Here is a 27,549-nt window from a genome sequence, read left to right on the forward strand (position 1 = left end):
CCCTCAGAATCTTTAGGTCTTCTTCCACATCATCAATCCACCTTCTTCGTGGTCGTCCTCTACTTATTGTGCCCTCTGGTTTTGAAAATGTTAATCTCTTCGTGTATTCGTGATCTGACATCCTAGCAATGAGCTAGTCCAGCACATTATGAGAAAGTCACTTTAATTTTGGTTGTCATTCTGAAAAAATGTTTACTGCATTTTTTGCATTTTTCAACAGAACATTTCTATCTTATCTCAAGATTCACATCGGTATGTCAGGAGTATAAGCAGTTGATCAACCTCATTTTTAGAGCTCATAAAATTTGAGTGTCCAATGTTTTGGTCATCTTTCCTAAGGCGATTTTTGCTAGATTACGTCTACGTTTTATTTCTTTCTGTAGTGACCCTGTGTTTGTGATCAATGATCCCAGATATAAGTATGAACTCACAACATCAAACTTGTTATGTAGTCTATCCACTATCATGATCTTTGTCTTTGATATGTTTAACTGCAGAAATAATATTTAACTTTTGTTTTCAACCAGTCGAATAAGATCAGTTACGTCGTCTTGACTATTTGCAAGAAGGGCTGTGTCATCTCAAAACATAGGTTGTTTATTTTTCGGCCATTTATTGAGAGGCCCTTTTCCTATCCTTCAAGCGCTCTTCTCCTAACATAGTCCCCATATATGTTAAATAATTGTGAAGACAGTACACATCCTTGTCTGACGCCTTGTCACCATATTATGGATGGTAATTGTTTAAGAGTATGTCAAGTACTTTAACTGTTCTATCTAAAGCTATTAGTGGAATAATTATTTTGCATAGCGTTTCTTGAATATATGCTATATTACTAATAAAGCCAGTTTCATTGTTTTTTTAGCAACGAAGTCCTCTCAAATGAGTACTGATTCAATGTACCGGGTGTCCCAATAAGAATGGCTCTCGGCCGTATCTCAGGAACCGTTTATAGTACACCTTTGAGAAAAAAATATTTATGACAAAAATTGCCTCAGGAAAAGCCTGGAAATTATTTTCATAATTATAGGTCCACCGCTAGAGGGAGTAATTGAATATAAAAAATAAAAAATTCAAAATTTTACAAAATTTACCTAATGAAAGGGCACTGGAAATCCAATCATCGTATTCTTCATAAAATCCTGCGCATATTTGATTTCACAAGTTTAAGTCTACCTTTGCAAATAAGAGGTGGGGGTGAGTTGAAAACCTTATGAAAAAATGGCTGTAAGTCCGGTTCTGCTAAATCGAATTTTGCATACTTGGTCTTGTTGAAAACAGCTCTATTTCGTCAATGTAAGAGTCTTATTTTCGAAATGGCCTAATAAGTAATATGCCAGCTAGTAGGCGTTATTTAATTATTTTCGTAAATCTAGTTTTCTTTAGAGAATATTAAATACAAGTATGCATTTCTAATCCTGTATTACAAAATTAGACCAAATTAGCAACATAATACCGAAAACCGCAATGTCGATACCTTTTTTCTATCTCGAGATATCTTAAGAAACGTGTAAATTTTAAACAACTGTTAATGTCATCGGTAAACGAAGTTAAGGAAAAGTAGTGTGCTATGGAAAAAATAAAGAAACATTTTCCAGATGTAAACGTATATAATTAATTAAAACAACAATGCGACAAACAACACTATAAAATATAACAAAGAAATAAAAGCAACTACTTACTTAGTGACGACCTAAATGTTCAGATTGTTGCTCATCATTTTCGATGCAAGCATTTACTCTTTCAAGAGTAGATTGAACAGCAGTCTCAATTTCTGCTTCCGCAGTGCTTCGAATGGCGTTTTGTATTCTCTAGACTCTAGATTCTAGATTCTAGATGATGTTTTCTCGCGTAGTGGGCCTAGCGGCAAAAATAAGCGGCTAAAACAGTTAAATCTGTAATCTGTTACTATTCAATCTAGGTACTCTTGAAAGAGTAAATGCTTGCATCGAAAATGATGAGTAACAATTTGAACATTTAGGCATTCACTAAGACTAAGTAAGTAGTTGCTTTTATTTCTTTGTTATAGTGCATAGTGTTGTTTGTCTTAATGTTTTAATTAATTATATACGTTTACATCTGGACAATGATTATTTGTTTTTTCCATAGCACACTACTTTTCCTATAACCTCGTTTACCGGTGACAGTAACAGTTATGTTTAAAATTTACACATTTTTTAAGATATCTCGAGATAGAAAAAAAGGTATCGACATGCGGTTTTCGGTATTATGTTGTTAATTTGGTCTAATTTTGTAATACAGGAATAAAAATCCATACTTGTATTTAATATTTTCCAAAGAAAACTAGATTTCTGAAAATAATTAAATAACGCCTCCTAGCTTGCATATTACTTATTAGGCTATTCCGAAAATAAGACTTACATTGATGAAAACGAGCTGTTTTCAACAAGACCAAGTATGCAAAATTCGATTTAACAGAACCGGACATTTTTTTATAACAAGGTTCCCACTCACCCTCACCTCTTATTTGCAAAGGTAGATTTAAACTTGTGAAATCAAATATGCGCAGAATTTTATGAAGAATACGATGATTGGATTTCTAGTGCCCTTTCATTAGGTAAATTTTGTAAAATTTTGATTTTTTAGTTTTTGATATTCAATTACGCCCTATAGCGGTGGACCTACAATTATGAAAATAATTTCCAGGCATTTCCTGAGGCAACTTTTGTTATATAAATATTTTTTTCTCAAAGCTGTAATATAAACGGTTCCTGAGATATAGCCGAGAGCCATTCTTATTGGGACACCCGGTACATGACATTTTTTTATTGCAAAAATTCTTCTAGGGAAATTTCTAAAGATACCTTTAACTGGATAAACTAGATAAACTGGAAATCTACATCCACATTGTGTTGTTATATTTAGAACATATTTAGTCAATAAAAAAATATTCACTAATAACCATACTTATGATGTATAAATGAAAGCAAATAGTGACATACAGTGACAAATACAGTTTTTTTTTCCTTTATTGATGAAAAATTCTGTAATATATCCTGATTATTGAACTCAAAAACACAATATATTTGACCTATTACATGTTTATAACTAAATAAAGTCATCATATTTTCATAAGTTCAGACTTGTTTAGTAAATATACTTCTAATCGTATACATAGCAATGTAAATAAGTTTTTCTATAAATAATGAAAACACAAACGTAAAATGGGTGTCTAATAGCTCGCTAGAGATAAACTAGTAAAAGCAAATATGCTTAAGAAATAAAGCCCAGAAAGTGTAGCCCATTTTGGTACCTCCCATTCTTACAAAACTAACACCTAAAAGCATAAAAATAAAAAAACTACCAAAAGTGTTCATATAGTGACTCCGAAGAATCGTATACATACAATTAAGTTTGAAAATGGACTCCAACCAGATGGATGAATGATACAAAAGGAGTACATAGAAGCTATATTCCGGAAAAATCTGTTATCAACAGGGTCACAGATACTTTGAGATGTTTTGAGAGGAACGGACCAACAAAAACCAATGAAGAAGTATAGAGCATGAGTAAAAACAATTAAATATCGATTATTTAAAAAAAATAGTGGAAACCACTATGATGAAAATGAAGCTCAGAATAAGCAGATCGAATATCAAAAAGGGAAATACCATCTGAAAACATTTACAGCACAAGAAAGAATAAAAAAATAGAAAATAATGTAAAATATTGCAAACCATACTAAAACTTTCCAAGAGATTTAAGTAAGTTTAATATACCTATAACTCTTTTATCTAAAGTCACAATTGTATACAAAGAACACCACACACATCTTAGGGAAAAAATGATATCACTCAAATGCAATAAAATTTACATGAACAGATTCGTCTCGAAACTACAATCATTTCAAATCCTTGCGCCAACTCTGAATTTTGATTAATAACGGCGTAAATTGATATAAATAAATCTAAAATAAAATGGGTACGTACGTGATTTAGAGAGAGAAGAGAGAATTTGTGAAGCGGCAGTTTATAAATCTTTCTGCAGTAATTAAGGCAGAGGCTTACTCTTATCTTATGGATAATAAACTAGGTGTAATTTTAATCAGTCGTACCAAAGTATATCGATTTTTTTAAACATCGAAAACTCTTAGAGATTTTTTATTGAAAATGAACATGTGGCATTCTTATGGCAGCAACATCTTAAAAAAAATTAAAGTGAAATTTGTGGACCCCATAAAAATTTTATGGGGGTTTTGTTCCTTTAAACCCGCCCAAACTTTTGTGTATGTTCCAATTAAATTAATATTGTGTTACCATTATTTAAACACAATGTTTTTAAAACTTTTTTGTCTCTTAGTTCTTTTTTCGATAAGCCAGTGTTGATCGAAATATTTTGAATATTTGTCGAATCCACCGCATATTTGAATATGGTTAAATACGATTATAGAGACCTGTTATCCTGTTAATAATCTGAAAATTTATTTATAATTTACATTTTTAGGTATATGTATTTTAAAAAGAAGCCACATCTCGATAAAGGTGACTTATCAAAAAAGACGTAAAAAGTTTTAAAAACACTGTGTTTAACTAATGGTACCACAATATAGTCCATGTGGTGAGACCGCTCCCGTCTGGAAAAATTTCTGATTCGGTTTCTTTGTGGATTCCTATTCAAAAATGTCCCCTTTAAACAAATCTGAAGGGTGCCGGGCGGAAATTGTTTAAACAATTTTTTTAAACAAATACAAAGTATCACATTTTTTTCTCCGAAACATATGTTTTTGAGTTTTGTGGGTCATTCTAAACAAGAAAGGGATTTGTAAATTTTCTCAAAAATTGATATTCTCCTTTTCATGAACATTTTTCAGTGCGTCACAAATTATAGAAAAAAAGGTAAGTCCGTGATAATACACATTTATGACATTTATTCTAACGTGACATTTTAGTTAAATCTGACAGTTGTCAAATTTTATTTTCAATTTGGAATAAAACCAAATCAATTGTGTCTATTGCATTTATAAAATGGTATTTTCTTTCATTTGTATAGTCTTATAAATTGTACAGATTATATTGATAATAGTATTATTTTATTTAATAAATAATTCTTTTTTGATTATGGCGCCATCTATCGACAACTAGAATAATCACCAAACTAGAATAATTGCCAAAGTATTCACAGACGTGCCTTTTTTTCTGTCACATACAATTTAATGCGTTAGAGAGAAATCGAAAAACTGTGACGCACTGAAAGATGATCATGAGAAAAAGAATAGTTTTCGAGTTATAGGCGATTTAAAATCTGAAAAATGCGAAAATACGCATTTTCGAAGCCTAAAAACTCATATTTATTTTAGTATTTTTGAGGTTGCCAGATACTTAAATTGAAGTTTAAACATTCAGCTTCAAGATTCTGATGAGTGATTGCGTCTAACCTTAATTTAAACCGTTGTTTTTTAATTGTTAAATATGCATGTCCATCCGATTTGTTTGCCGGTGCGGCGCGCTCTATTTAAAAAATCTCCAATTTTCCTCCGAAAAATATTTTTTCTGGATTATTTGGGATATTCTAAATAAAATAAGTTTCTTGGCATTTTTCTCAAAAGTTACAGTTTTAAAGGTATAAGCGATTTTTGGCATTTTTCGGATTTTAAATCGCTTATAACTTTAAAACTGTTGACTTTTGAGAAAAATATCAAGAAACTTATTTTATTTAGAATATCTCAAAGAATCTAGAAAAAATATTTTTCGGAGGAAAATAGGAGATTTTTGAAATTTGCCGCACCGGCAAAAAAATCGGATAAATACGCATATTTAACAAATAAAAAACAACGGTATAAATTAAGGTTAGACGCAATCACTCTTCAGAATCTTGAAGCTGAATGTTTAATTTTCAATTTAAGTATCTAGCAACCTCAAAAATACTAATTTAAATATGAGATTTTAAGCCTCGAAAATGCGTATTTTCGCATTTTTTAGATATTAAATCGCCTATAACTTGAAAACTATCAATTTTTGAGAAAAATTACAAGAAACCTTTCTCGTTTAGAATGACCCAAAAACCTAAAAATATATGCTTCAGGGCAAAAAACGTGATCTTTTGTATTTGTTTAAAAAAAAAATTGTTTAAGCAATTTCTGCCCAAAAATTCCGACCGGCACCCTTCAGATTTGTTTAAAGGGGACATTTTTGAATAGGAATCCACAAAGAAACTGAATCAGAAATTTTTTCAGACGGGAGCGGTCTCAACAAATGGACTAATAATAGTTTAATTGAAACGTACACAAACATTTGGGGGGTTTAAAGGAGCAAAACCCACAGAAATTTTTTATGTAAATATATTAAAAAAGAAGCCGCATCTCGATAAAAACTGGCTTATCGAAAAAATACTAAGACACAAAAAAGTTTTAAAAATGTTGTGTTTAACTAATGGTACCACAATAATGAATTAATTGGAACGTACACAAAAGTTTGGGGGGGTTTAAAGGAACAAAACCCCCATAAAATTTTTATGGGGTGGACAAATTTCACTATAATTTTGTTTTAAGATGTTTCTGACATAATAATGATACATGTCCGTTTTCAATAAAAAATCTCTAATAGCTTTCGATATATTGAAAAAAATCGATTTTCATTTTGTAACTTCAAAGGGCTGTAACTTTTTTTATGAGCACATTTGTACTAAGGTAAGTTAGGTTCAATCGAACTATTTTTGACCCCAGAATGTGCGGTGTAATTTATGACCAATCTTTTCGGGACACCATGTATAATAGTTTCTCTGACTGGCTTAGCTCACGCTGGGTTAATTAAGCTGTTTTCAATAGCGACTAGATTAATAGTATTTATGAATGACAGTTTTATGGATTTCAAATATGTGATTTTCATAAACTTTAATTACAATTTACGCCGTTGTCAATCAAAATTCAGCGTTGGAGCAATAAGATGAAATGATAGTAATTTCGGGACGAATCTATTTATGTAAATTTTATTGCATTTAAGTGACATTATATTTTCCATAAGATATGTGCGGTGTCCTTTCTATAGTATAAACAAAAGTAACTTTATAATCAAATATAACTGTTATTGCTTCAATTTAGAACAAGAGATATCAAGGATTGGGCCACTAACTTCTACTCTATAAAGCTTGAAAAATGTTCTAAAAACTGCCTACAATATACTCACAAGACTTTTTCCAAAATCCAAAATCTTTTGACAGCACAAGAGGGATAAAAATCAGTTTTTAAGCCATTTGTCAAGCTACCCCCAGAAAAATAGATACGCCAACATATTTAATTGTTCATATTGACCTATGGGTTGTATTAGTGTGAAGGGACTATGCAAATTGAGCTATCCAAGTCCAGCTATTTACTTTTTCAATTACAACAAAATTAACTGTAATGATTTTTAAAAATCTTTAACAGATTTCAGTTTGATTGTTAAGGAGGTATGCGCAAAAACTTGGTCCAATGCTATTTAAACGCATTCATTGTTTTCGAATCCTGAGAAAACTAATAAATATTTTTGAAAAATTTAAAAGCAGAATAAAAGATTACATTATTGACGAGGGCGGGAAGTCCCTTATAATAAACAAAAATTTCTTTTGAATGAAATTAAAAATCACGCTAAATTTTTTTTTCACCCTTGTAACTTATTAAAATAAACATTATAGAAGTTTTCAAGGACTTTTAGCCCTCGGTAATAATGTAATCCTTCATTCTGCATTTAAATTGTTCAAAAATACTTATTAGTTTTATCAGGATTCGAAAAAAATGAATGCATTTAAATAGCATTGGACCCAGATTTTGCGCCTACCTCCTTAAGGTATCTTAATCAACAATATTGTTCTGAAGCTATTTCCTTGGGTCATCCTAATGCAGTTTAGCATTCTTGTTGGGAATAAGATACAATTTTACTTTAAATTTAGTTTATGTGATGTTTCAATTTCCAATTTGGAAATTGTTCTCAAAATATAAAACATTAATAAATTAAAGTAAAGGCATATTTCCAACAAAAATACTAAAATGAATTAACAATATTCGAATTCGTCACTTCGGATTGTCTCCATTCAGGTACATGTTCTTCTTTTCTTTGGTAAAATGCAGCTTTCTACCATTTGTGTTATCAACATTAGTAATGCTGGACTTAGACAGCCGTTTCTACTAAAACATAAACTAACTAACCCAAAGAACTAAAAAAAGCAGCTACAACCCAAAAATAAATAACTTCTAATGTAAATTATCCAACAAACAACAAAACGATATAATATCAGCATTCAAAAACCTACCAAAGTTGGTATCAACAACAAATATTTTGTAACATATATATCGATGATGAATATTTCTAAAACGTAATAAAAATGTATAATTTCTGAGCTTACCGTCTCTGACATCATGTCCAGTAGTTGTTGTCTGGGTCTGCTTCGTGTAGACAACAACTTCCTTGGGGGGAATGTTTGTAGTTTGTACTGGAACAACTGTAAGTTGGGGAAGCTTCTTTTTTACAGCTGTTACACTATAAGAGAAAAAAAATAAAGATAAGTATTAGTTATCTAACAATAAAACACTGAAAACGTTTGTTTTTTATACTTCCACAAAATTTATTACAACTATGTGACTACAGCTGTTTCGGCAGAGTGCGTTTCTCAAGTGATGTGTTTGCCTTTTTAAAGTCTTTAACTGAAGCGGTTGAGAAGTGGGGAGCTGTTTGTCTCGAGTTGGTCATTCAGAATTATATCTTTATTTTTCAATTTATTAATTTCCATAGATTCTAATAAAGATAGCTTAAGGCCTTTATTTTGAATATGCAGAATTTGAAACTGTTCATTAAAAGAATGATTATGATCTAGAAGGTGAAGTGCGTATGTAGATGTGTCTGTTTTTCTCTTGTTGAAAGCCCTTTTGTGTTCTGCTATCCGTTTATCAAAGGTTCTGCCAGTTGGGCCGATGTAAGTTTTCGGACAGTCACCAGAAGTTAGTTTGTAAACACCACTCTGCAGTTGTTTTCTCCCTCGGCTCTTATTGTTCTTAATATATTTGCTTAACTTGTTGTTAGTTCTGAAAGCTGGTGTTATTCCTTTCTTTTTTATGTATCTGGCTATTTTTGCTGTTATCTTGCCAGTATATATGTGATAGAGCAGAAGGTACTGGGTTCTTTCTGTGGTGGTGGATAAACTCATTTCAGGGCTTTCTTATGGAGTTTTTGGTTTAAAATTTTGTTGACTGTTTGTTCGTTATAGCCATTGTTTACTGCTATTTGTTTAATGATGTCCAGTTCTATCTCGAAGTTATTTTTTGACATGGGAATTTCTGTCAGTCTATGGTAGGCTGCTAATTTGTGTTGTGTAGGATGGGATGATGAATTGCACTGGCGAAGCGTCCATGTAATAGTGTTGTTGATTATAGTTACTTTCGAGTATTCGTTACAAATCGTTACTTTTGTATAAAGTAATCGTTTACTGTATTCGTTACTTTGATTACTTTTGTATTTGAGTACCGGTAATCAAATCGAGAATGGTACTGCTCAGTAGGTAGGTATTTTTTATAGGTACTCCGATATAACATTATCACAGATATGACAACTGTAGAAACATTATCATTTCCACATTTTTTTGGTCAGTCTAGAAACTAGAAGGTAATCAAGTGTACTGGTTGTAGATACAATAGTCGTTACTTGCTCTGATACGATTGGTACGAAGTAATCCGAGTAATCAAAGTAGATACCATAGTCGTTACTCACTCTGATACGATTAATATGAAGTAATCAGAGTAATCAAAATATATACAATAGTCTTTACTCGCTCTGATACGATTGGTACGAAGTAACGAAGTAATCAGAGTAATCAAAGTAGATACAATAGTCGTTACTCACTCTGATACAAAGTAATCAGAGTAATCAAAGTAACGATTTGCCTCTCTGTACAGTAATCGTTACTTTCAGTATTCGTAAGTAACGAGTACTTTGTAACGAATTGTTACTTTTTCAACATCACTACCATGTAACCACTGTTACCATTGGTAACAGTTAAAAATCTTGCAAATAAATATTTTATGACGATGAATAATTCCATTTATCTATATTTTTACCAATAGAAATATATTATTATATAATGTGTTAATAGTACCTAATTCAGTAAATAGCCAACTACTCGTAGACACACGAAAATATTGGCGAGTTTATGTGACTCAGTTGCACTTTATTATATTATATTCTGTTATCAGTCTCATTTGTGGTTACAATGAATGGTTATCTCTCTGTCGCCCGGGCGGCTCGGGACCGGCTAGTGTCTGAAAATTTTGAAGGAGCGACGGGCGTAAGCGCGCTGTGTATATCAGTAAGGCTGTTACCAGATTTAAATTTGGTTACAGTACCTATAAAAAGTGTGCGTGCAGTTCACCATGGATGAGTGTCGTTGCGTAATCGATCAACTACTTGAAAAGTAATTCTGATTGAAAAAAATGAGATTATTGAAAATGAAAGACCCATTTTAAACAATTTAAAAAAGGAATCAAAAAAAGTAGTTCGATATTTTAAATTTAGTTGGTACAGTGAAAATCCTTGGTTATGTGGTTGCAAGAAAAATAGACTGTATTGTTGGCCATGTCTTCTGGTTTCTACAGAAAAATGGGTGGACCAGGTTCACGATTTAAATAGTTTTAGAGTTTTAAAAAAAGAGACATGAAATTTCTCCGTTACCTACATGTAAGGTGTATACCCAATTTGATTCAGTTTGGCAAAACAAGAATCGAAAGTTCTCTTAACCAAACTTTTAAAGCAAATATTGCTAAACATAATGATTTTGTTAAAAAAATAAATAGGCATATCCTTAGCTCACTTATAATAGATACCGTATGTTTTTGGCCAAACAAGAATTAGCGTTTCGTGGTCATTTTGAGGGCGACGGCTCTGACATTCGAAGCAATTACAGGGAATTTTGCCAACATTTAGAAACATCAACTGTTTTTTCGAGAGTTTTAAGTGATATACAAAATGATATTATTGAAGCTATATACTGGGTTGGGATAAAGTATGGAACCAAGCAAATATCATTGAAACGAAAAGAACAATATTTATGAAACTTTGCATGCAAGTACAGATACGTAAAAGGCATCTGTTGCCATATTTTTTTACTACTCCACTTCCGGTTTCACCGGAAATACCCTTAACTTATTTAATTTAAATGGGACACCCTGTATATTTTTGCGGATTTTAAAAGAACTTGTTATTTTTAATTCATACATACCAAATTTGGTAGAAAAAATTTGTTAAAAAGTGTCTGTAGATAATTTTTTGTATTATTACAACATAGTAGGAAATAAACGAGTACCATCTATACTGTAGTGTAGACTAAAATTGTTGTTTACATCCACTGCATGACTTATTTGAATTTAGTATAGTAGGTAAAACTGTTACTGAACTAATTGACAGAAATAAGTTATATTAAAAATTGTTCATTTAGGTGAAAAAGATCGTATTGAAATGTTAATGATAATCGGTTATGGTAAATTTTCATTTTTTGAAGTGAATTTTCCAAATCAATGGATTGGACGTAGAGGAATCAGAGTGGCCCGCTCGTTCTCCAGCCCTCAACCCGTTAGATTTTTTTTCTTTGGGATTATCTAAAATCTACGTTAGGCGTCCAACATGCTTGCAGGATCAGAGACAAAGAATAATTGATGAATGCGAACTAATATACGTGGAGAAATCTTGCAAAAAGTGACTCATGAATTTATTTATAGGCTTGCACGTTGTCAGGACGTGAACAGCAAACATTTTCAACATTTGAAATTATTTTTTTTTATTTTTAATATCATTGGTCTAACGTAAATAAATTAACCTATTTTTTAACTGTACAGAGATTTATTTCTTGTTTTAATAGTTTTTTCTTCCAAACATGGTATGTATGAATTAAAAATAACAAGTTCTTTTAAAACCTGCAAAAATATACAGGGTGTCCCATTTAAAGTAAATAAGTTAAGGGTATTTCCGGTGAAACCGGAAGTGGAGTCGTAACAAAAAATATGGCATCAGATGCCTTTTGCGTCACTGTACTTGCATGCAAAGTTTCATAAATATAGTTCTTTTCGTTTCAAAGATATTTGCTTGGTTCCATACTTTATCCCAACTCTGTATACATTTAGCCATATCTTCATTTTTTAAGTAAGATTTTTTGCATCTGGTTTTGGTAACACTTTAGGAAAAGTCACGCGTCGCCACTAATGAATTGTGTATAGTTGTATCAGTATGGGTAGGTTTATGATATACGGAGAACTCATGTTTGTTGTGTAGTCTGTATATCAGTGTTGTGTATATCATAAACCTACCCATACTGATACAACTATACACAATTCATCATCCCATCCTACACAACACAAATTAGCAGCCTACCATAGCATGATACATAGACTGACAGAAATTCCCATGTCAAAAAATAACTTCGAGAGAGAACTGGACATCATTAAACAAATAGCAGTAAACAATGGCTATAACGAACAAACAATTAACAAAATTTTAAACCAAAAACTCCATAAGAAAGCCCTGAAATTAGTTTATCCACCACCACAGAAAGAACCCAGTACCTTCTGCTCTATTGAGCGCAAAATACTAAGGATGATATAAGGATGATACACCAACCCATTGCAGCGATTGTTCGTGGAGAATTAAAATGAACTACAAGCTGGATGAACTAATGCAGAGAGCACATATTGTTAGATTTGTAAAATCACAGATCAAACTGGCTTGATCACTTAAAAATAATGGCCTGTAAAATTTGGATAGACGACATAGTAGAAGATCTCAAAACCATGAACATCAGGCAGTGGAGAAGGAAAGTATCTGACTGGGCAGTACCCGATATGGCAATTGTTAACCCGGCACCTGCCACGTGGGGTGCTACCAGCACCCCATAACACATTTTTATCAAATATTTGGTATTTCAAGTTTGGTAACCGTGCTGTGTGTTATAGTAACTTTCTATAATATTATATAGCATAGATGTGTTAGCGTTTGAAGTGGTTATTTAGTGTCATTCTGAACTTGTAGCCCTAAACTCGAATTGGGGTGTCATCATCTGGCACTTTAAGCTTAAATTTTTTTTTGTATTTTTGATAAACAAGTCAAATTTACATTTTTTATTGAAATAACTTATTTAAATTATTAATATATACTCTATACTCACTAAATCTTAATTTTTTTAGAAATTTTACTTGACTTCATTTATTATGGCTTGGTACTTGCTAATTTGCTTATAACACCTTTTTCATTTTATTTTTAGCTTTTATAACATATTAGTGGCTAATAAGTTAATAAAACATGTTTTTTTATATTCTTGTGTTACTCAACGGCAAACTCAATATGGTATACGGACGGCTCCAAAACCGATATAGGAACAGGGGCTGGAATATATGGCTTAAAACCAAGGACGGAAGTCCGGGTATGTCTAGGGACATATGCAACCGTATTTCAAGCCGAAGTAGCTGCTATACAAAGGGGCGCTATGGAACTAATCAGTCGAAATCTAGATAACGACTCCATCGTTATCTATTCGGATAGTCAAGCGGCTCTGAAGGCTCTCAGTTCGGTACAGGTCGATTCATGGCTGGTATGGAACTGTTTGAGTGTCCTCTCTCAGGTGGGAAGTCGAAACAGATTGACACTTGCCTGGCTGCCGGGACATAAGGGTCATCGTGGCAACGAGAAGGCCGATGAATTGGCCCGAGAAGGCGCATCTACACCACTGGTTGGTCCGGAACCCGTCTTTGGAATCGCAAATACGATAAAAAGGGCAGGACAGAGGCAGGCCAAACAGTTCATCAAAGGACATTCGGCTAAATTTACAACAGACTTACTTTCGCGCAGTCGAAGCACTGTCAGAATGATAGTGGGTCTGCTGACTGGACACTGTAGACTCAATAGACACTTGAGTCTCATAGGCCTGACAGAAGAGGACACCTGTTGGTTCTGTCTGGAAGAAGAGGAAACCGCTCTACACGTTCTGTGTCATTGCGAAGGTCTCGCATGAGTGCGGTTTCTAGAACTCAGTGAGGAAAAACCGGAAGCACCAGGCTACATGAAAAGGCCACTATCAAGGCTGTTAAGTCTCATTAAGAGGACTAAGCTAGATGAAGTGCTTTAAAAGAAAGGGGAAACACAATAGATCTACTAAGGTCGCAGTGTATCAGGCTCTATTGGCCACCCCATTTTCTACATTGTACATTCTACATTCTACTCAACACATTATTTTGTTTTTTAAACAAGTAGATCACAGGAAATTTTTAAGGGGTGCTGTGAGCACCCCACGTGGCAGTTGACGCCTTGCAAAGCCACGTGGCAGGTGCCGGATTAAAGAGTATAGATTGATGATTAAATCACCAAGTCCAACTTGATGATGGCTGTTGTCTAAAACGTCACCTTGACCAAATTCGTAAAACCATTGTAACCATAAAGAATAATAATATATCCCCTTAAACGAACCACAAGTAATTTTATTGTATTATTGTATTTTTACTGTTAATGGGGTTTTCCCGTGGATAAATAAATAAATAAAAAAAATAAAAATTCGTTATCAGCCACAAAATCAAGAATCTACCCTACATCTTCTGCTATCTATCCAACTTTCAATTCCTCCAGTTAATTTGCATCCAAACTCTATCAATGAAAATGTGGATCCAATGATAGAATCTGATCATCCTGATACCCATTACTGTTAACTGGTACCCATTAATGAACCTCCTGCTGAAGTGCTGAAGAATGTATTACTCTCACCACATCAGCCGCTTAAACCTGAACATCAGCAATTAAGAAGACCTGAACGAATTTGATGTCCCAATTAAAGATTTCAGAATTAAATTATTTAATTCATTTGTATTTTTATGTTCAAAATAATGTGAGAGACTACAATATCCTTCTTTATTATAGGATCCCCCCACAATGTTTATGTGTTTTGTAATGTCATTTGAAATGTGGTGTTACAGGAGGATGCTTAGAATAGCATCGACACAGAAGAAATCGAACAAGGAAGTATTGCGATACATGGACAAAGAATATGAATTAATAAATACAATAAAAATAAGAAAGTTGCAATATCTGGGTCACGTAATGAGAGGACAGTGATATAAAATGCTAAGACTGATAATGCGGGGAGTAATAACTGATAATACATACCTGGGAGTAGAACTATATGCCGATGGATCAGAAGATGGAGAAATACGAAAGAGAATAACGCAGGCAAACAAAGCTTATTTTGCCCTCTCCCATATATTTCGGTCTAAAAATGACCACCGAAATACAAAGATGAGAATCTATAAAACCTTAATTCGACCAATAGCATGTTATGGCAGTGAAGCATGGGTCCTGAAAGAAACATCAAAAAACTAACTTGACACATTCGAAAGGAAAGTACTGAGGAGAATACTAGGACCTGTGAGGGAAAGCGGAATCTTCAGAAGCCGATACAACAATGAGCTTTATCAACTTTATAAGAAAACACCCCTGTCAGACTTCATTAGACTACAAAGATTGCAATGGGCCGGACATGTGATAAGAATGGGAGAGGATAGGCTACCAAAAAGAGCACTGAATGCTAGAATGCAGGGAAAGAGACCAGTTGGAAAGCCAAGAAAGCGCTGGGAAGACGCAGTAAACAGTGACGCACAAGCTCTTTTAGGAGTCCGTGTATGGAGAAGGGCAGCCACAGGCAAGCAAGGGTAGAGGCAAAAAATAAAGGAGGCCAAGGCTCAATTTGGGCTTTAGCGCCGTAGAAGAAGAAGATAATACAGGGAAAGATAGGAGGAAGGAGTATAGGAAGAAGGAGAGTGTCATGGTTGAAGAATTTGAGGGATTGGTTTAAATGCAGTTCAATAGAACTCTTCAGAGCAGCAGTAGATAGCGTAAAGATAGTGATGATGATATCCAACCTACGATTGGGAGACGGCACTTAAAGAAGAAGACTGTCATATAAATATATCAATACAGTTAACAGTCGATAATTTTGTTAACGAAAGATATAATAATAATCACAAAAAAATCAATCATACCAGTACGGATGTTGAAGAATACATTGGCAATGATTAAATCAGTATTTTTAATGAGCAAGGTAATATTTAGAAATTATCAATGCAAAATATCTTACTTGTTGGTTAAAATATGCGGTTGCAGTGAAGTGTCTGGTGTGTGGTTTCGACTAGGCTCTGGCGTGAGTGAATTTGCACTGGATATACTAGAAAACACTTCAGAAACAGGCGCTACACCAACTTCCCTTAGCAAATCGTCTAATTCTTTCCTATCGCCACCTCCTCCCAGAAGAGTTCTGCTAGCAGCCTCCTCGACCTCTTTCAGTTCCTTCTCCCGACGTCTTCGATCTTTTTCCTCCCTCAGTGCTTGTAGTTTGGCTTTCTTACGTTCTAATTCCGCTTTTCTGTCTGCCATACTCGGTTTGGGTCTATCTAAAATCACATCCATTTTTAATTGTGAATTGGCTTATGGTAACTAGTGAGTCATGGAATAAAAAGACATGTCGATTCTCTCCGACTCTACACATGCGTTTTTAGCTGGTAGGAAAAATCAATGGTTTGGAGTCGGTACACAAACTACTACGCCGATTCGACCCAAAATAACTAAAACGATAGTGGTGCATCAGACAGAAGATTCTTTTATTTTTGTACGAAAGTGCATATTCCAGAGTCTATCACGGATGCCTTCCATCACTAGTTACCGTTACTTCTATATTCGATTGTGGGAAAGCTTACCTAAATTGTATAAAAAAACTATCACTAACAATAAATTACGAAAACTACACTACGTTAAATAGTTTATTGTAAGATTGGACCAGTCCGGTATTTTAAAAAAATAAAGAGTATTTTATTAAAACGCCCAACTGTCAATCTACATTATGTTCGTTTGCTGGTGACGTAATGGAATGGATATTTGACAATGCATCAATATTTACTCAAAAGACAGCTTTTTATTTATATTTATAAAGAAATATGTAAAATCTATTTTGGGGGCTCATATTGCAGGGGATTGTCATTGCATTAATTAATTGCATTTTAATCAATAAAGAAGTACATTCATGTGCATTAAGGTCAATTCTTTGTATGGCAACGCATGCAGTATCACCACCAATGAGGAAAGCGGAGTGAAAATGTAAAGTTTTTGATTGGACGGAATTGACAGTTGAACGGGTTTGTTCGTTTGTCTTGTGTTCTGTCTTCTTCTTTTTTAAATAATGTTTAACCGACCTACTAAAGCATAATTTACACTGGCATGTGTGGCTGACTCACAGTAAATATCGTACAGGGTCGACTCGAGCATTTCCGCAGCTATTTGAAATATTTTTATAATATAAATTCCTGTGTAGGTTGGCTTCTACGTCCGAAGCTAAAATAAACAAGATTCCATCGATGTATTAGGAGGAAGTGATAATACTGTACAGTTATGTTCACCATTAAAATAAAAACCAAATAAAATGGGGCGTTAATTCTAGAATAAACAAATATGTAACTATTTTTTCAACAAATAGTCATGTTTCTTATCTTCAATGTATATATTTGTAAAACTTTCTCGAGTCTGTGAACCTGCAACTCACAGGCGCACCCTTCTTGTTACATAATATTAATATACCTACGCCATATGATGAGTTGGGACTATTTTGTATACATTTATGATGAAATATTAATATGTAGATTTGTGTTTTAAGCAAGAAAAAAAAAATTTTAAACGAAGAAAAAAAAAGTTGATTAATAGCAAGCTGAAATTTTTTTAATAGCTTAAGGGTGTCTAGGCGGACAAACTCTGATATATGGGAACACTGGAACAGGGGCAGTTTTAATTGTGGAACAGGTTAAAAATTTGGAACGGTCAGACCACGAAAACGGCACATTTATTTGTCCGACAGAACAGACTTAAACTCTCCGAACAGAGATTAAACCTCATGCAAAAATCAGACTGCTATTTATCACCAAATGGGCGTTTTAATGAGTGAAACATGTAGAATATGTCAAATAACAGGAATTATGACAGGTGATAAATAGCAGTCTGATTTTTGCATGGGAGTTTAATCTCTGTTCGGAGAGTTTAAGTCTGTTCTGTCGGACAAAATAAATGTGCCGTTTTCGTGGTCTGACCGTTCCAAAATTTTTAACCTGTTCCATAAATAAAACTGCCCCTGTTCCTTCTTCTTCTTAGCCTTCTATCGTCCACGTTTGGACATAGGCCTCTCTCAACTCCTTCCATCGGTCTCTATTCTGAGCAACATATTTCCAATTCGTTCCGGCTACTCTTTTAATATCATCAACCCATCTCATCTGTGGCCCCTGTTCCAGTGTTCCCATATATCAAAGTTTATCCGACTAGACACCCTTAAGTTATTAACAAATTTTCAGCTTGCTATTAATCAACTTTTTTTTCATACGCGGGATCCAGACCTAAAAGTCGAACATTATTTAATATAATATCTCTCTAGGTATTATTAGAAAAAAATGTTCGGAAGACAAACTACACGAAATAGAAGTGCCTACACAGTGGTCCACTTTTTATAATTTTATTTCTAAAAAACTAATATCCAAAATTTTTTCTTCTTTTCTTGATGTGCTTATCGGTGACCAATGTTGGAGATTATCATGGCAATCTTTATCTTATCTGCAGCAGAGTGCGACAAAGCAGCACAGATGTTGTTTTGAACCAGGTTCTGAGGTTCTTTTGAGGATGTTCCTTTTCCGGGACCTCGCTTTCCAAATATTGTGGGCGTACTGGGAAATCCACTAACTCATAAAAGTAGCGTTTTGAGAAAAACGCGTTTAAACATTATTACAATACCTTATGGCTTACCTCTTAAAAATCGGGTACACTCAAGTTTTGGTGCCTGGATATGATTTTAAAGGATGTTAACCAAAGGTGGTGTGTACATAAAAATATGTGGAAAAACATTATTTTATTCATGAAAACTTAGAAAAAGATGGAGTTAGTTGATTTTCTTTGTCATTGAAAGTACCGATTTATGCACGGTGGATGACGAATTTGGAGGTACACGGTTTTGCCTGTTAACATATTGATGTTTGTGGATTTAATGCTATTAAAATGTCAAAATTGAAAAAATGGAGTTAGTGGATTTTCCCAGTACTCCCACGATATGTTTCCTTGTAGGATGGTTTATAGAAGGGGATATCTGGATTCATTTCGCATTATGTGTCCGAAGTTTTCTAACCTTCGAGATTTGATGGTGGTCAGTACCTCTCGATTCTTCTTCATTCTTCTGAGGAACTCCTAATTTGTGACCCCGTCAGTCCACAGAATTTTAAGAATTCTCCGATAGAGCCACATCTCGAATGCTTCCAATTTTCTGTACGTATCTTCGTTCAAGTTCCATAATTCGACACACCATTGTAACGATATGATGCCACGGCAAGCGATGGAGCTGATCTATCAGAGACGATCGGAGGAGTGTCCGTGTTAACGCATTCCTTCTTCATAGCACCGCTTTTAGAAGCCGAAGGAGAGGGCATCGAGAGCATATTTAAGACGAGCCAGGAGAATGAGAAAATCAGTCGTGGAACTGTGCCTAAGTGGATGCCACCGTGATGAAGTGGCGTCCACGTCCACCATAGTAGCGAGGAACGAGCAACTGCGTGTCGCTGTTCAGCCGTGTCGCATTGAAGTGAAATGCGGTGTCTCCGTATATGGCTATGTTGATTTAACGTAGCGAGATTGTTATTGTATAATAATAGATTGTGCTGTTTATCGTATCATTTGAATCTTGCTGTCATGATCGGATGACTGTAATAAAGTTTAATATTGTTTTTCCTTTAAAGAAGATGGAATTATATTTTATTTGTTTTAAGCTGTAGGTATATAATTATCTTAAATTTATTTACTTTATTTTTAACCTGTGTTTTACTGAATCTGTCGTCCTGAAAGAGCTACCCGTTACACCATAAAAAAGGACAGAGAAGGCGTACCTAGCATCGCAGCAATCCTACTTTTATGACAAGAGAGAGGTTGTGACTCTTAAAGGAGGTCTCTATCCGGTTGAAGGTGGATCTAGCTGTTCCGATGTGCGCTCTTGCTCTTATCTCTTGGTTGTTATGGTCCATTCTTTATGTACCTACTTATTATGGTGCCAAGGTTATTGTAGCGCGTCACCCTTTCTACATGGGTTTGGTTGATGTAGAGTTGACCTTCTGTTATCTTTTTCTTGCTAATGATCATAAACTTTGTCTTCTTTACGTTATATTGAGTCCATATATGTTGACTATAATATACGTGATTTTGTTCATAAGGATGACTTGTGGGTCTTTTAGGTTATCCGCAAATACAATGGTGTCATCTGCATATCTGATATTCTAATCTTTATTTCACGTTAAGAATAGAACGTTACGCTTATAGAGATCAGTGTTGACCTCTCGGGCACGGGTGGCTATTCGACTGCCGATATACGATTCATTTTAGTCAGTACGGCGTGGCATCGGCGCGCTTCTATTGTTCATAAGAAATGCATGGGGCTATCTCCGCAATGTTCTATTCTTAACGTGAAATAAAGTATAGATTGTCACATTTTCATATATTCGGTGTGTTTACTTCAACTCTGAGGTTTGTAGTATGATTCCAGTAAAGGTTTATTTTCATATCATGGTTATTAATTCCTGCTTCTCTTAGTATTTGCATCATCTTAGCGTGCTGCACCTACTCGATCAAACGCTTTCTCGTAATCAACCAGACATGCGTATACGTCGCCAACATCAAACATTAACGATAATTCGTACCTACCTACATACAATAATGTTGTAGTTAACAGAATTGTATACCACTAACCAATATTCATTCTGCTATCTATATAGGTACAATATCGCTACTGTACCTAATTGAGATTATAGTAGAGTACAGTAGTGATGTAACGAATATTCGTATTAGCAAAATGTGTGCGAATGTTTTGCGGAATATTATAAAAAAGATAATTTGAACATAAAAGATAATTATTGTCATAGCTTTTAAGGTGTTTTATTCATTTTTACAGTAATTTTCTCAATTTAAACATTTATAAGTAAAATGGTATTTTCTTTGATTTGTATAGTCTTATAAATTGTACAGATTAATTTTTTTTTATATGGAATAATATAATATTATTTAATATTATATTATTAGCGCCATCTATTGACAACTAGATTAAATGTTATAAATGTCACCGACGAAATGTAATCAGAGACGTGCGTTTTTTTCTGTCACATACAATTTAATGCGTTAGAGAGAAATCGAAAAACTGTGACGCACTGAAAAATGCTCATGAAAAGAACCACACAACAGGACACCACTACATTCTTTCGAAGGGAGGAGGTAATCTATAGAAGGAAAATGTATTTCAAAATATATCTATATTTATGTATGTATGTACGTAATATATTTCTATATTCATCTATCTATATTTCTGAAAGTAAAATCAATGAAATTAAAATACAAATATGTACAAAAAAATTTATTACACAAATTACAATTCTATTATGTACAACCACAACATCCATTTATCTCTTCTTCCAAGTAAATTTCCTTCTAGCACCCCATTGCCCAGGCTTCTTCCTTTCCCTGGTCCTGAAGTCCTTCGTGAGAAGTCCAGCTAGTCTCATTTTCTCAACCATTTCTTCATCTACGAAACTTCTTAAACCAGTAGCAATGCCCCATCTCAAAGCACCTGCCTGGGCTGACTCACCACTGCCTTCAACATTACATTCAACATCCACTTTGTTTAGCATGCTGGTGAATATCAAAGGAAACAGCAACTGTTCTCTCGGTTGGTCTTCTTTAAAGTAGGTAATATCTTCTCCATTAATAGAAATTTTTCCTGTACCTGGTAACCTAATTGTGACGTCGCCTCGAGATCTTTTCCTCATACATTCATATATAGTTACGAACTGTCTTCCGTCTTTGTCTATATTGGCTTTCGGAGTCTCTTGTGACTGAACTTTATTAATGAGTGGATTAGCATATTCTAGAATAAAATCTTTAACTTTGTAGGAATATGGCATAGCACTGAGCCTCTCCAACGAAGTAATAAAATATTCGTAGTCTTTTTCTTTTAGCGTTTCAACAAATTTTGTCTCTAGAGACTGTTTATCTAACCATTGAAAACCAGACATGCTAAATGTTAAATTGGGATCTGGTTGTAGGTTTTTTCGAATCATGGTATCTTCAAACTTAATAAGATCGTTTATATGACTCGTTAAGTCATGTAATACTTGATAGTATGAAGGTTTTCCTGTGTAGAACAGAAAATGATAAGGTCTACCAGTCTCATCGAACTCTGCAGCTTTTCTTTGTGGAAATATTTCCTCTGGAGGTTTCATGTGAGGTCTAGCCTTCGGTTCGAACAAACCACTAGGAAATAAGTACTGTATTGCGTTGTCCACATCTTCCTGGGTGAATGTTTCAGGATCTTCCCCCATCATGTTAGCTAAATGTCTTTTACCTACAAAAAAATAAAAAAAATATAGAAGTAATAATAAAAGTGGCAAATGAACAAAATGAGAGATGGGAAAACAAGCTCAGAGATAGAGCAGCACATAGGAGGAATGAGAAATTCAGAGTCATGGCATATGTTTAAGTTGCTCCAAAGAAATAAAACAGAGAAAATCAAGATCACTCAAATCAAAGAAAACAAATGGCAAGAATACTATAAAAAATTACTAACCGAAAACCACCCCAATTCAAAGAAACATAAATACATGGAATAGAAATCTATATCATGATGAAGTCGAATTAAGTCTAGCCGAGGTAAAAATAATGATGAAAACTCCAATGAACTGAAAGCAGAAGGCCCTGGCGAAATACCAAATAAATTGATAAAAAAATGGATTGGAAAAGCTATTCTGCATGCTACACGCAATATAATGACATCAATATATCAAGAAAGGAAATAGAAAAAACTGCAAAAATTATCGAGGAATCAGCATTATATTGTCTATGGGTAGACTGTGTGGAAAGACCATAAAGGAAAAATCAGAAATGTGTATAAAGAAGAAAATCAGGGAAGACCAGGCTACTAGGCATGGTTCACAGCGAGGAAAGAATGCTTAGATCACATTTACATGGTCGAACAACTAATAGAAAAAAGAATGTCCAAAAATAGATCCGTCCATCTGACTTTTGTAGTTCTCAAGAAGGCCTACGACTCGGTACCTAGAACCAAGCTATGGGAAGCAATCGAAGTTCCACGAATATTTATAAAAGCAATAAAAGCATTCTAAAAGAATAACAAAGTAGCTATTAAAACGGGCAATAGAATAGTCAGTTCATTTTAGATGACAAAGAGACTACTACAGGGCTGCTCCACATTCCACATCCCCTACCCTGTTCAAAATATTCCTGACCAAAACTCTTAACCCATGGGAAAGAAAGTATGAAGGAATGGGTATAGCAGTAAGAAACGAATACCTATATACCCTAAGTTTTGCTGACGACCAAATAGTGATGGCAAAAGACGAAGATGATCTCAGCTTTATGATGAGAAAACTGGAACAGGAATATACAAAGAATGGGATTGACATAAGCCTAAAGAAAACTGAATACCTAACAAAGGAGAATACAGAAATAAAACAGCTGGAAATAGACGAATGTTAACACATTAAAGGAACAGACAAGTATACCCTATTCCACGAACATACGACTGTTGTGGATTATCTCGACAACGAATATTTTACTGTGCAAATTATGAAGAACGAAAGTAAATTGCAAAACACATTGTTGTTTATTGGAACAATTATTAGAGCCATTTACTTTCGCACTTCTTATGTTGCACACTAAAATATTCGTTGTCACGATAATAAAAGACAGTCGTATATTTGTGGCATAGCCCATACAAGTATTTATACTCTGGGCTAATTAGCAAAATACAAGGAAAAGTTATTTACCAGCAATTTTATTGCTGGAATCGAATCTTATTATTGTATGTATTAATAATATAGGTATGCAAAGTCCGCAGATAGTGTGCTACTTTTTTTATAAACAAAAGGGCGCCCGAAAATCGTGTTTTTTTCAAATTTTGCTCTATAACTCCAAAGATTTTAACTTTACACCAAAAACACTCAAATAAAAACTCTCCGCAATTAAATTCTGCATAGAGACGTGTTTTCCCCGATTCGCTCCGACGAAAACTTTCCCCGGAAAAAGCGGGTTTTTCCAACAAAATCTTTAATTTTCAACTAAAACTTTAGATAAGTAATTGTTAATCAATAATTAAATAACTTGGTAATTTAAAAGCCCTTTTCGTATGGATTATAATTCCAGAAGCCGATGGAAATTGAATGAACAATTTAGCAACAATTGAATTGTTAATTAAAAATTTACGGTCGCTATAATAACGACAATAATTATGATGCATAAGAATAACTATGATTTTTTCATAAAAAGACACTATACCTATCTAAAGTACTTTACAGAATTGAAACTGGACTATTTATGCGGCCTCAGGAATGTTTTAAAATTATAAACAATTTTTTGGCTTATAAACAAATAGAGTATCTCGAGAAATATTAAATTAAATTAAATTGTGAAAACGGTATTCGAAAAACAGCGGCAGGACGCTTCTTTTAAAAGAAAAAACGTTTAATTATGACGAGTGGTTCCTGAGATACAACCGGTGAAAGTTGACCGGAATTTACGGCAAAGATATAAAAAATAGGATCATAATTTTCAAACCATCACCTTTTTATTTTTGTCCTCTTTCTCCACACCAATTTTCATATCTTTAAAATACTCATAACATATATTATTATAATAAATACTATCGATAATACGTGTGAAAATTGCCAAAAATAGCAAAATTCCAATCAAAAATTAGGTTGGAGAAAATGTAACCCTCAAAGTTCAAAATCGGTATACGTTAAAAAAATGCATTTTATCGGCTTCCCATGGAGCAATTTCCTTCATTCTTTTTTTGTTCCCTAATAACTCGAGTAGAGCCATCGAACTAACGCATTATTAAATGTCAAACTTGCTTTTGTTTTGTTATAATATATTAATTTATTTATAAGAACAGAAAACTACATATTTTTTTCCAGTTGTAGGCTTTTTTTTAGATAAACTTACTACAAGTGTACCTTTTAAAGTTAAAAACATAAATATTCTCATTTGAAAGCTGTATAATTATTTAAACAATTTTTATTTAAACGAATTAAAATTTTGTGTTATAATAAATAAATTAAATTATTATAACAAAACAAAAGCAAGTCTGACATTTAATAATGCGTTAGTTCGATGGCTCTACTCGAGTTACTTGGGAACAAAAAAAGAATGAAGGAAATTGCTCCATGGGAAGCCGAGAAAATGCATTTTTTTTAACGTATACCGATTTTGAACTTTGAGGGTTACATTTTCTCCAACCTAATTTTTGATTGGAATTTTGCTATTTTTGGCAATTTTCACACGTATTATCGATAGTTTTTATTATAATAATATATGTTATGAGTATTTTAAGGATATGAAAATTGGTGTGGAGAAAGAGGACAAAAATAAAAAGGCGATTGTTTGAAAATTATGATCCTTTTGTTTATATCTTTGCCGTAAATTCCGGTCAACTTTGACCGGTTGTATCTCAGGAACTGCTCATCATAATTAAACGTTTTTTCTTTTGAAAGAAGCGTCCTGCCGCTGTTTTTCGAATATTGTTTTTACAATTTAATTTAATTTAATGTTTCCCGAGATATTCTATTTGTTTATAAGCCAAAAAATTCTTTACAATTTTAAAATATTCCTGAGGCCGCTTAAATAGTCCAATTTCAATTCTGTAAAGTACATTAGATAGGTATAGTGTCTTTTTATGAAAAAATTATAGTTATTCTTATGCATCATAATTATTGTCGTTATTATAGCGACCGTAAATTTTTAATTAACAATTCAATTGTTGCTAAACTGTTCATTCAATTTCCATCGGCTTCTGCAATTATAATACATACGAAAAGGGCTTTTACATTACCAAGTTATTTAATTATCGATTAACAATTACTTATCTAAAATTTTAGTTGAAAATTAAAGATTTTGTTGGAAAAGCCCGCTTTTTCCGGGGAAAGTTTTCGTCGAAGTGAATCGGGGAAAACACGTCTCTATGCAGAATTTAATTGTGGTGAATTTTTATTTGGATGTTTTTGGTGTAAACTTAAAATATTTGAAGTTATAGAGCAAAAAAATTGAAAAAAACACGATTTTCGGGCGCCATTTTGTTTATAAAAAAAGTAGCACACTATCTGCGGACTTTGCATACCTATATTATTGGTCAATAATGTCAATATAGGTTATGTACGTCAAAACAACAAAAATTTTGGTCTCATTTTTGAAGTAACTTTTTGCAAGTTTTAAAAAGTTTAATAAATCAAAAAACTGCTGTAGTAGTGCCCAAAAGTAACATATTCCACCTACAAGTATTATCAAAGTACCAGCTGTGATATTTTTCAAAGGGCAGTGACCTTCAAACAAGGCCAACGCCCAAATTACGTTTTAACCCAAAATTTTGATTTTTATAACAATATTACGATGGTTATGTGTAGTAAATGTAGTGCTGAGGAGACTGAAACATATGCTCACGCTAAATGCGATGAATGTAATGCCTTACTGTGTGTTAATTGCTCCAACTTATCGGCATCTGAACACAAAGGAGTCTGTTTGAAAAAAAGGTCACCATGTATTAGATACAGTTGTGAGTGTCGAAAATCCATAAAAGGTGAAAATAAAGGGAAAACTAAGACATCATTAGTAGATCTAGAATCATCCCTTCTCAAAGCTATGCAAAAGGGATTTGATGATATAAGAGCCGAATTTAGCAGAAATGACAAAAATGATAAAATATTAAAACACATAGATGCATTAAATAAAACAGTTGGCACAATGAAATCAGAAAATGTGAAAATAAATGTGAATAAAAGCAGTGGTGGACAACATGGCATCTAAAGTTGTAATGATTGACGAGTTTATGCAAAAGGAAAAATCTTCCATCAAAAGTGATTACGTATTTTTTATGGGAAATAAGCCACAATTTTACTAAAAAGTGAATTTATTAACGTTTCGAAGCCCAAATCGGGTTTCGTTGTCAAAATACAAAATACTATTAAAATAAAACAAACATGTTGTTGCTAAGTAAAAAAATTCTTCTAATAATTTATTTAATATGACTCATTTATATTGGCAATTCAGACGTATATTATACATTTTAAAGTAGAAGACTTTAAAATGATATCGCCAATATTTGAGTTGCGTTCCTGGGACGACTTTACTAAAAGATAGTTCATTCGATTACATGAAATCAATCCCAACTCAAGAATATCTGTCGCAAAAAAATCATAGCATGTGATCTGTCTTTAAAAAGACAACCAAATGTAACGATGACAGTAAAATTCTCGCGTTAGAGATTCCATAGTAAATCACGAGGGAAAACCAGGAAAAAACCTCGTGATACTATCCCGACATCGTAAGTATTTGGTCTTACATTTAATCTGCTTTTAAATTAAATGTAAGACCAAATACTTACGATGTCGGGATAGTATCACGAGGTTTTTTCCTGGTTTTCCCTCGTGATTTACTATGGAATCTCTAACGCGAGAATTTTACTGTCATCGTTACA

General features: G+C 33.5%; 2 protein-coding genes across 28 annotated transcripts in view; both read right to left on the bottom strand.

The window, feature by feature from the left end:
• The window catches only part of LOC114328343 (cytoplasmic dynein 1 intermediate chain), an 86,996-nt gene extending 70,116 nt beyond the window's left edge, over window positions 1-16,880 (bottom strand). For 21 of the 27 annotated variants that reach the window (XM_050650988.1, XM_050650974.1, XM_050650963.1 and 18 more), the window contains exons 1-3: window positions 16,703-16,880; window positions 16,087-16,399; window positions 8,338-8,471 (exon numbers count right to left, since the gene is read on the bottom strand). In XM_050650988.1, the coding sequence (XP_050506945.1) occupies window positions 8,338-8,471; window positions 16,087-16,382 (430 nt within the window). In that variant the 5' untranslated portion in view covers window positions 16,383-16,399; window positions 16,703-16,880. Of the gene's footprint in view, window positions 1-7,142; window positions 7,167-8,337; window positions 8,472-16,086; window positions 16,400-16,702 lie in introns of all 27 variants that reach the window. The other 6 variants (XM_050650914.1, XM_050650932.1, XM_050650920.1 and 3 more) reach the window with 2 other exon arrangements.
• A 4,527-nt stretch (window positions 16,881-21,407) lies between these two features.
• Window positions 21,408-27,549, bottom strand: part of LOC114328347 (28S ribosomal protein S9, mitochondrial) — a 30,187-nt gene continuing 24,045 nt past the window's right edge. The window contains exon 2 of the mRNA XM_028277177.2: window positions 21,408-22,407. Coding sequence (XP_028132978.1) covers window positions 21,467-22,407 — 941 coding nt within the window. The 3' untranslated portion in view covers window positions 21,408-21,466. The remainder of the gene's footprint in view (window positions 22,408-27,549) is intronic.

Source organism: Diabrotica virgifera, chromosome 1, assembly GCF_917563875.1.
Source record: "Diabrotica virgifera virgifera chromosome 1, PGI_DIABVI_V3a".
NCBI lineage: Eukaryota > Metazoa > Arthropoda > Insecta > Coleoptera > Chrysomelidae > Diabrotica > Diabrotica virgifera.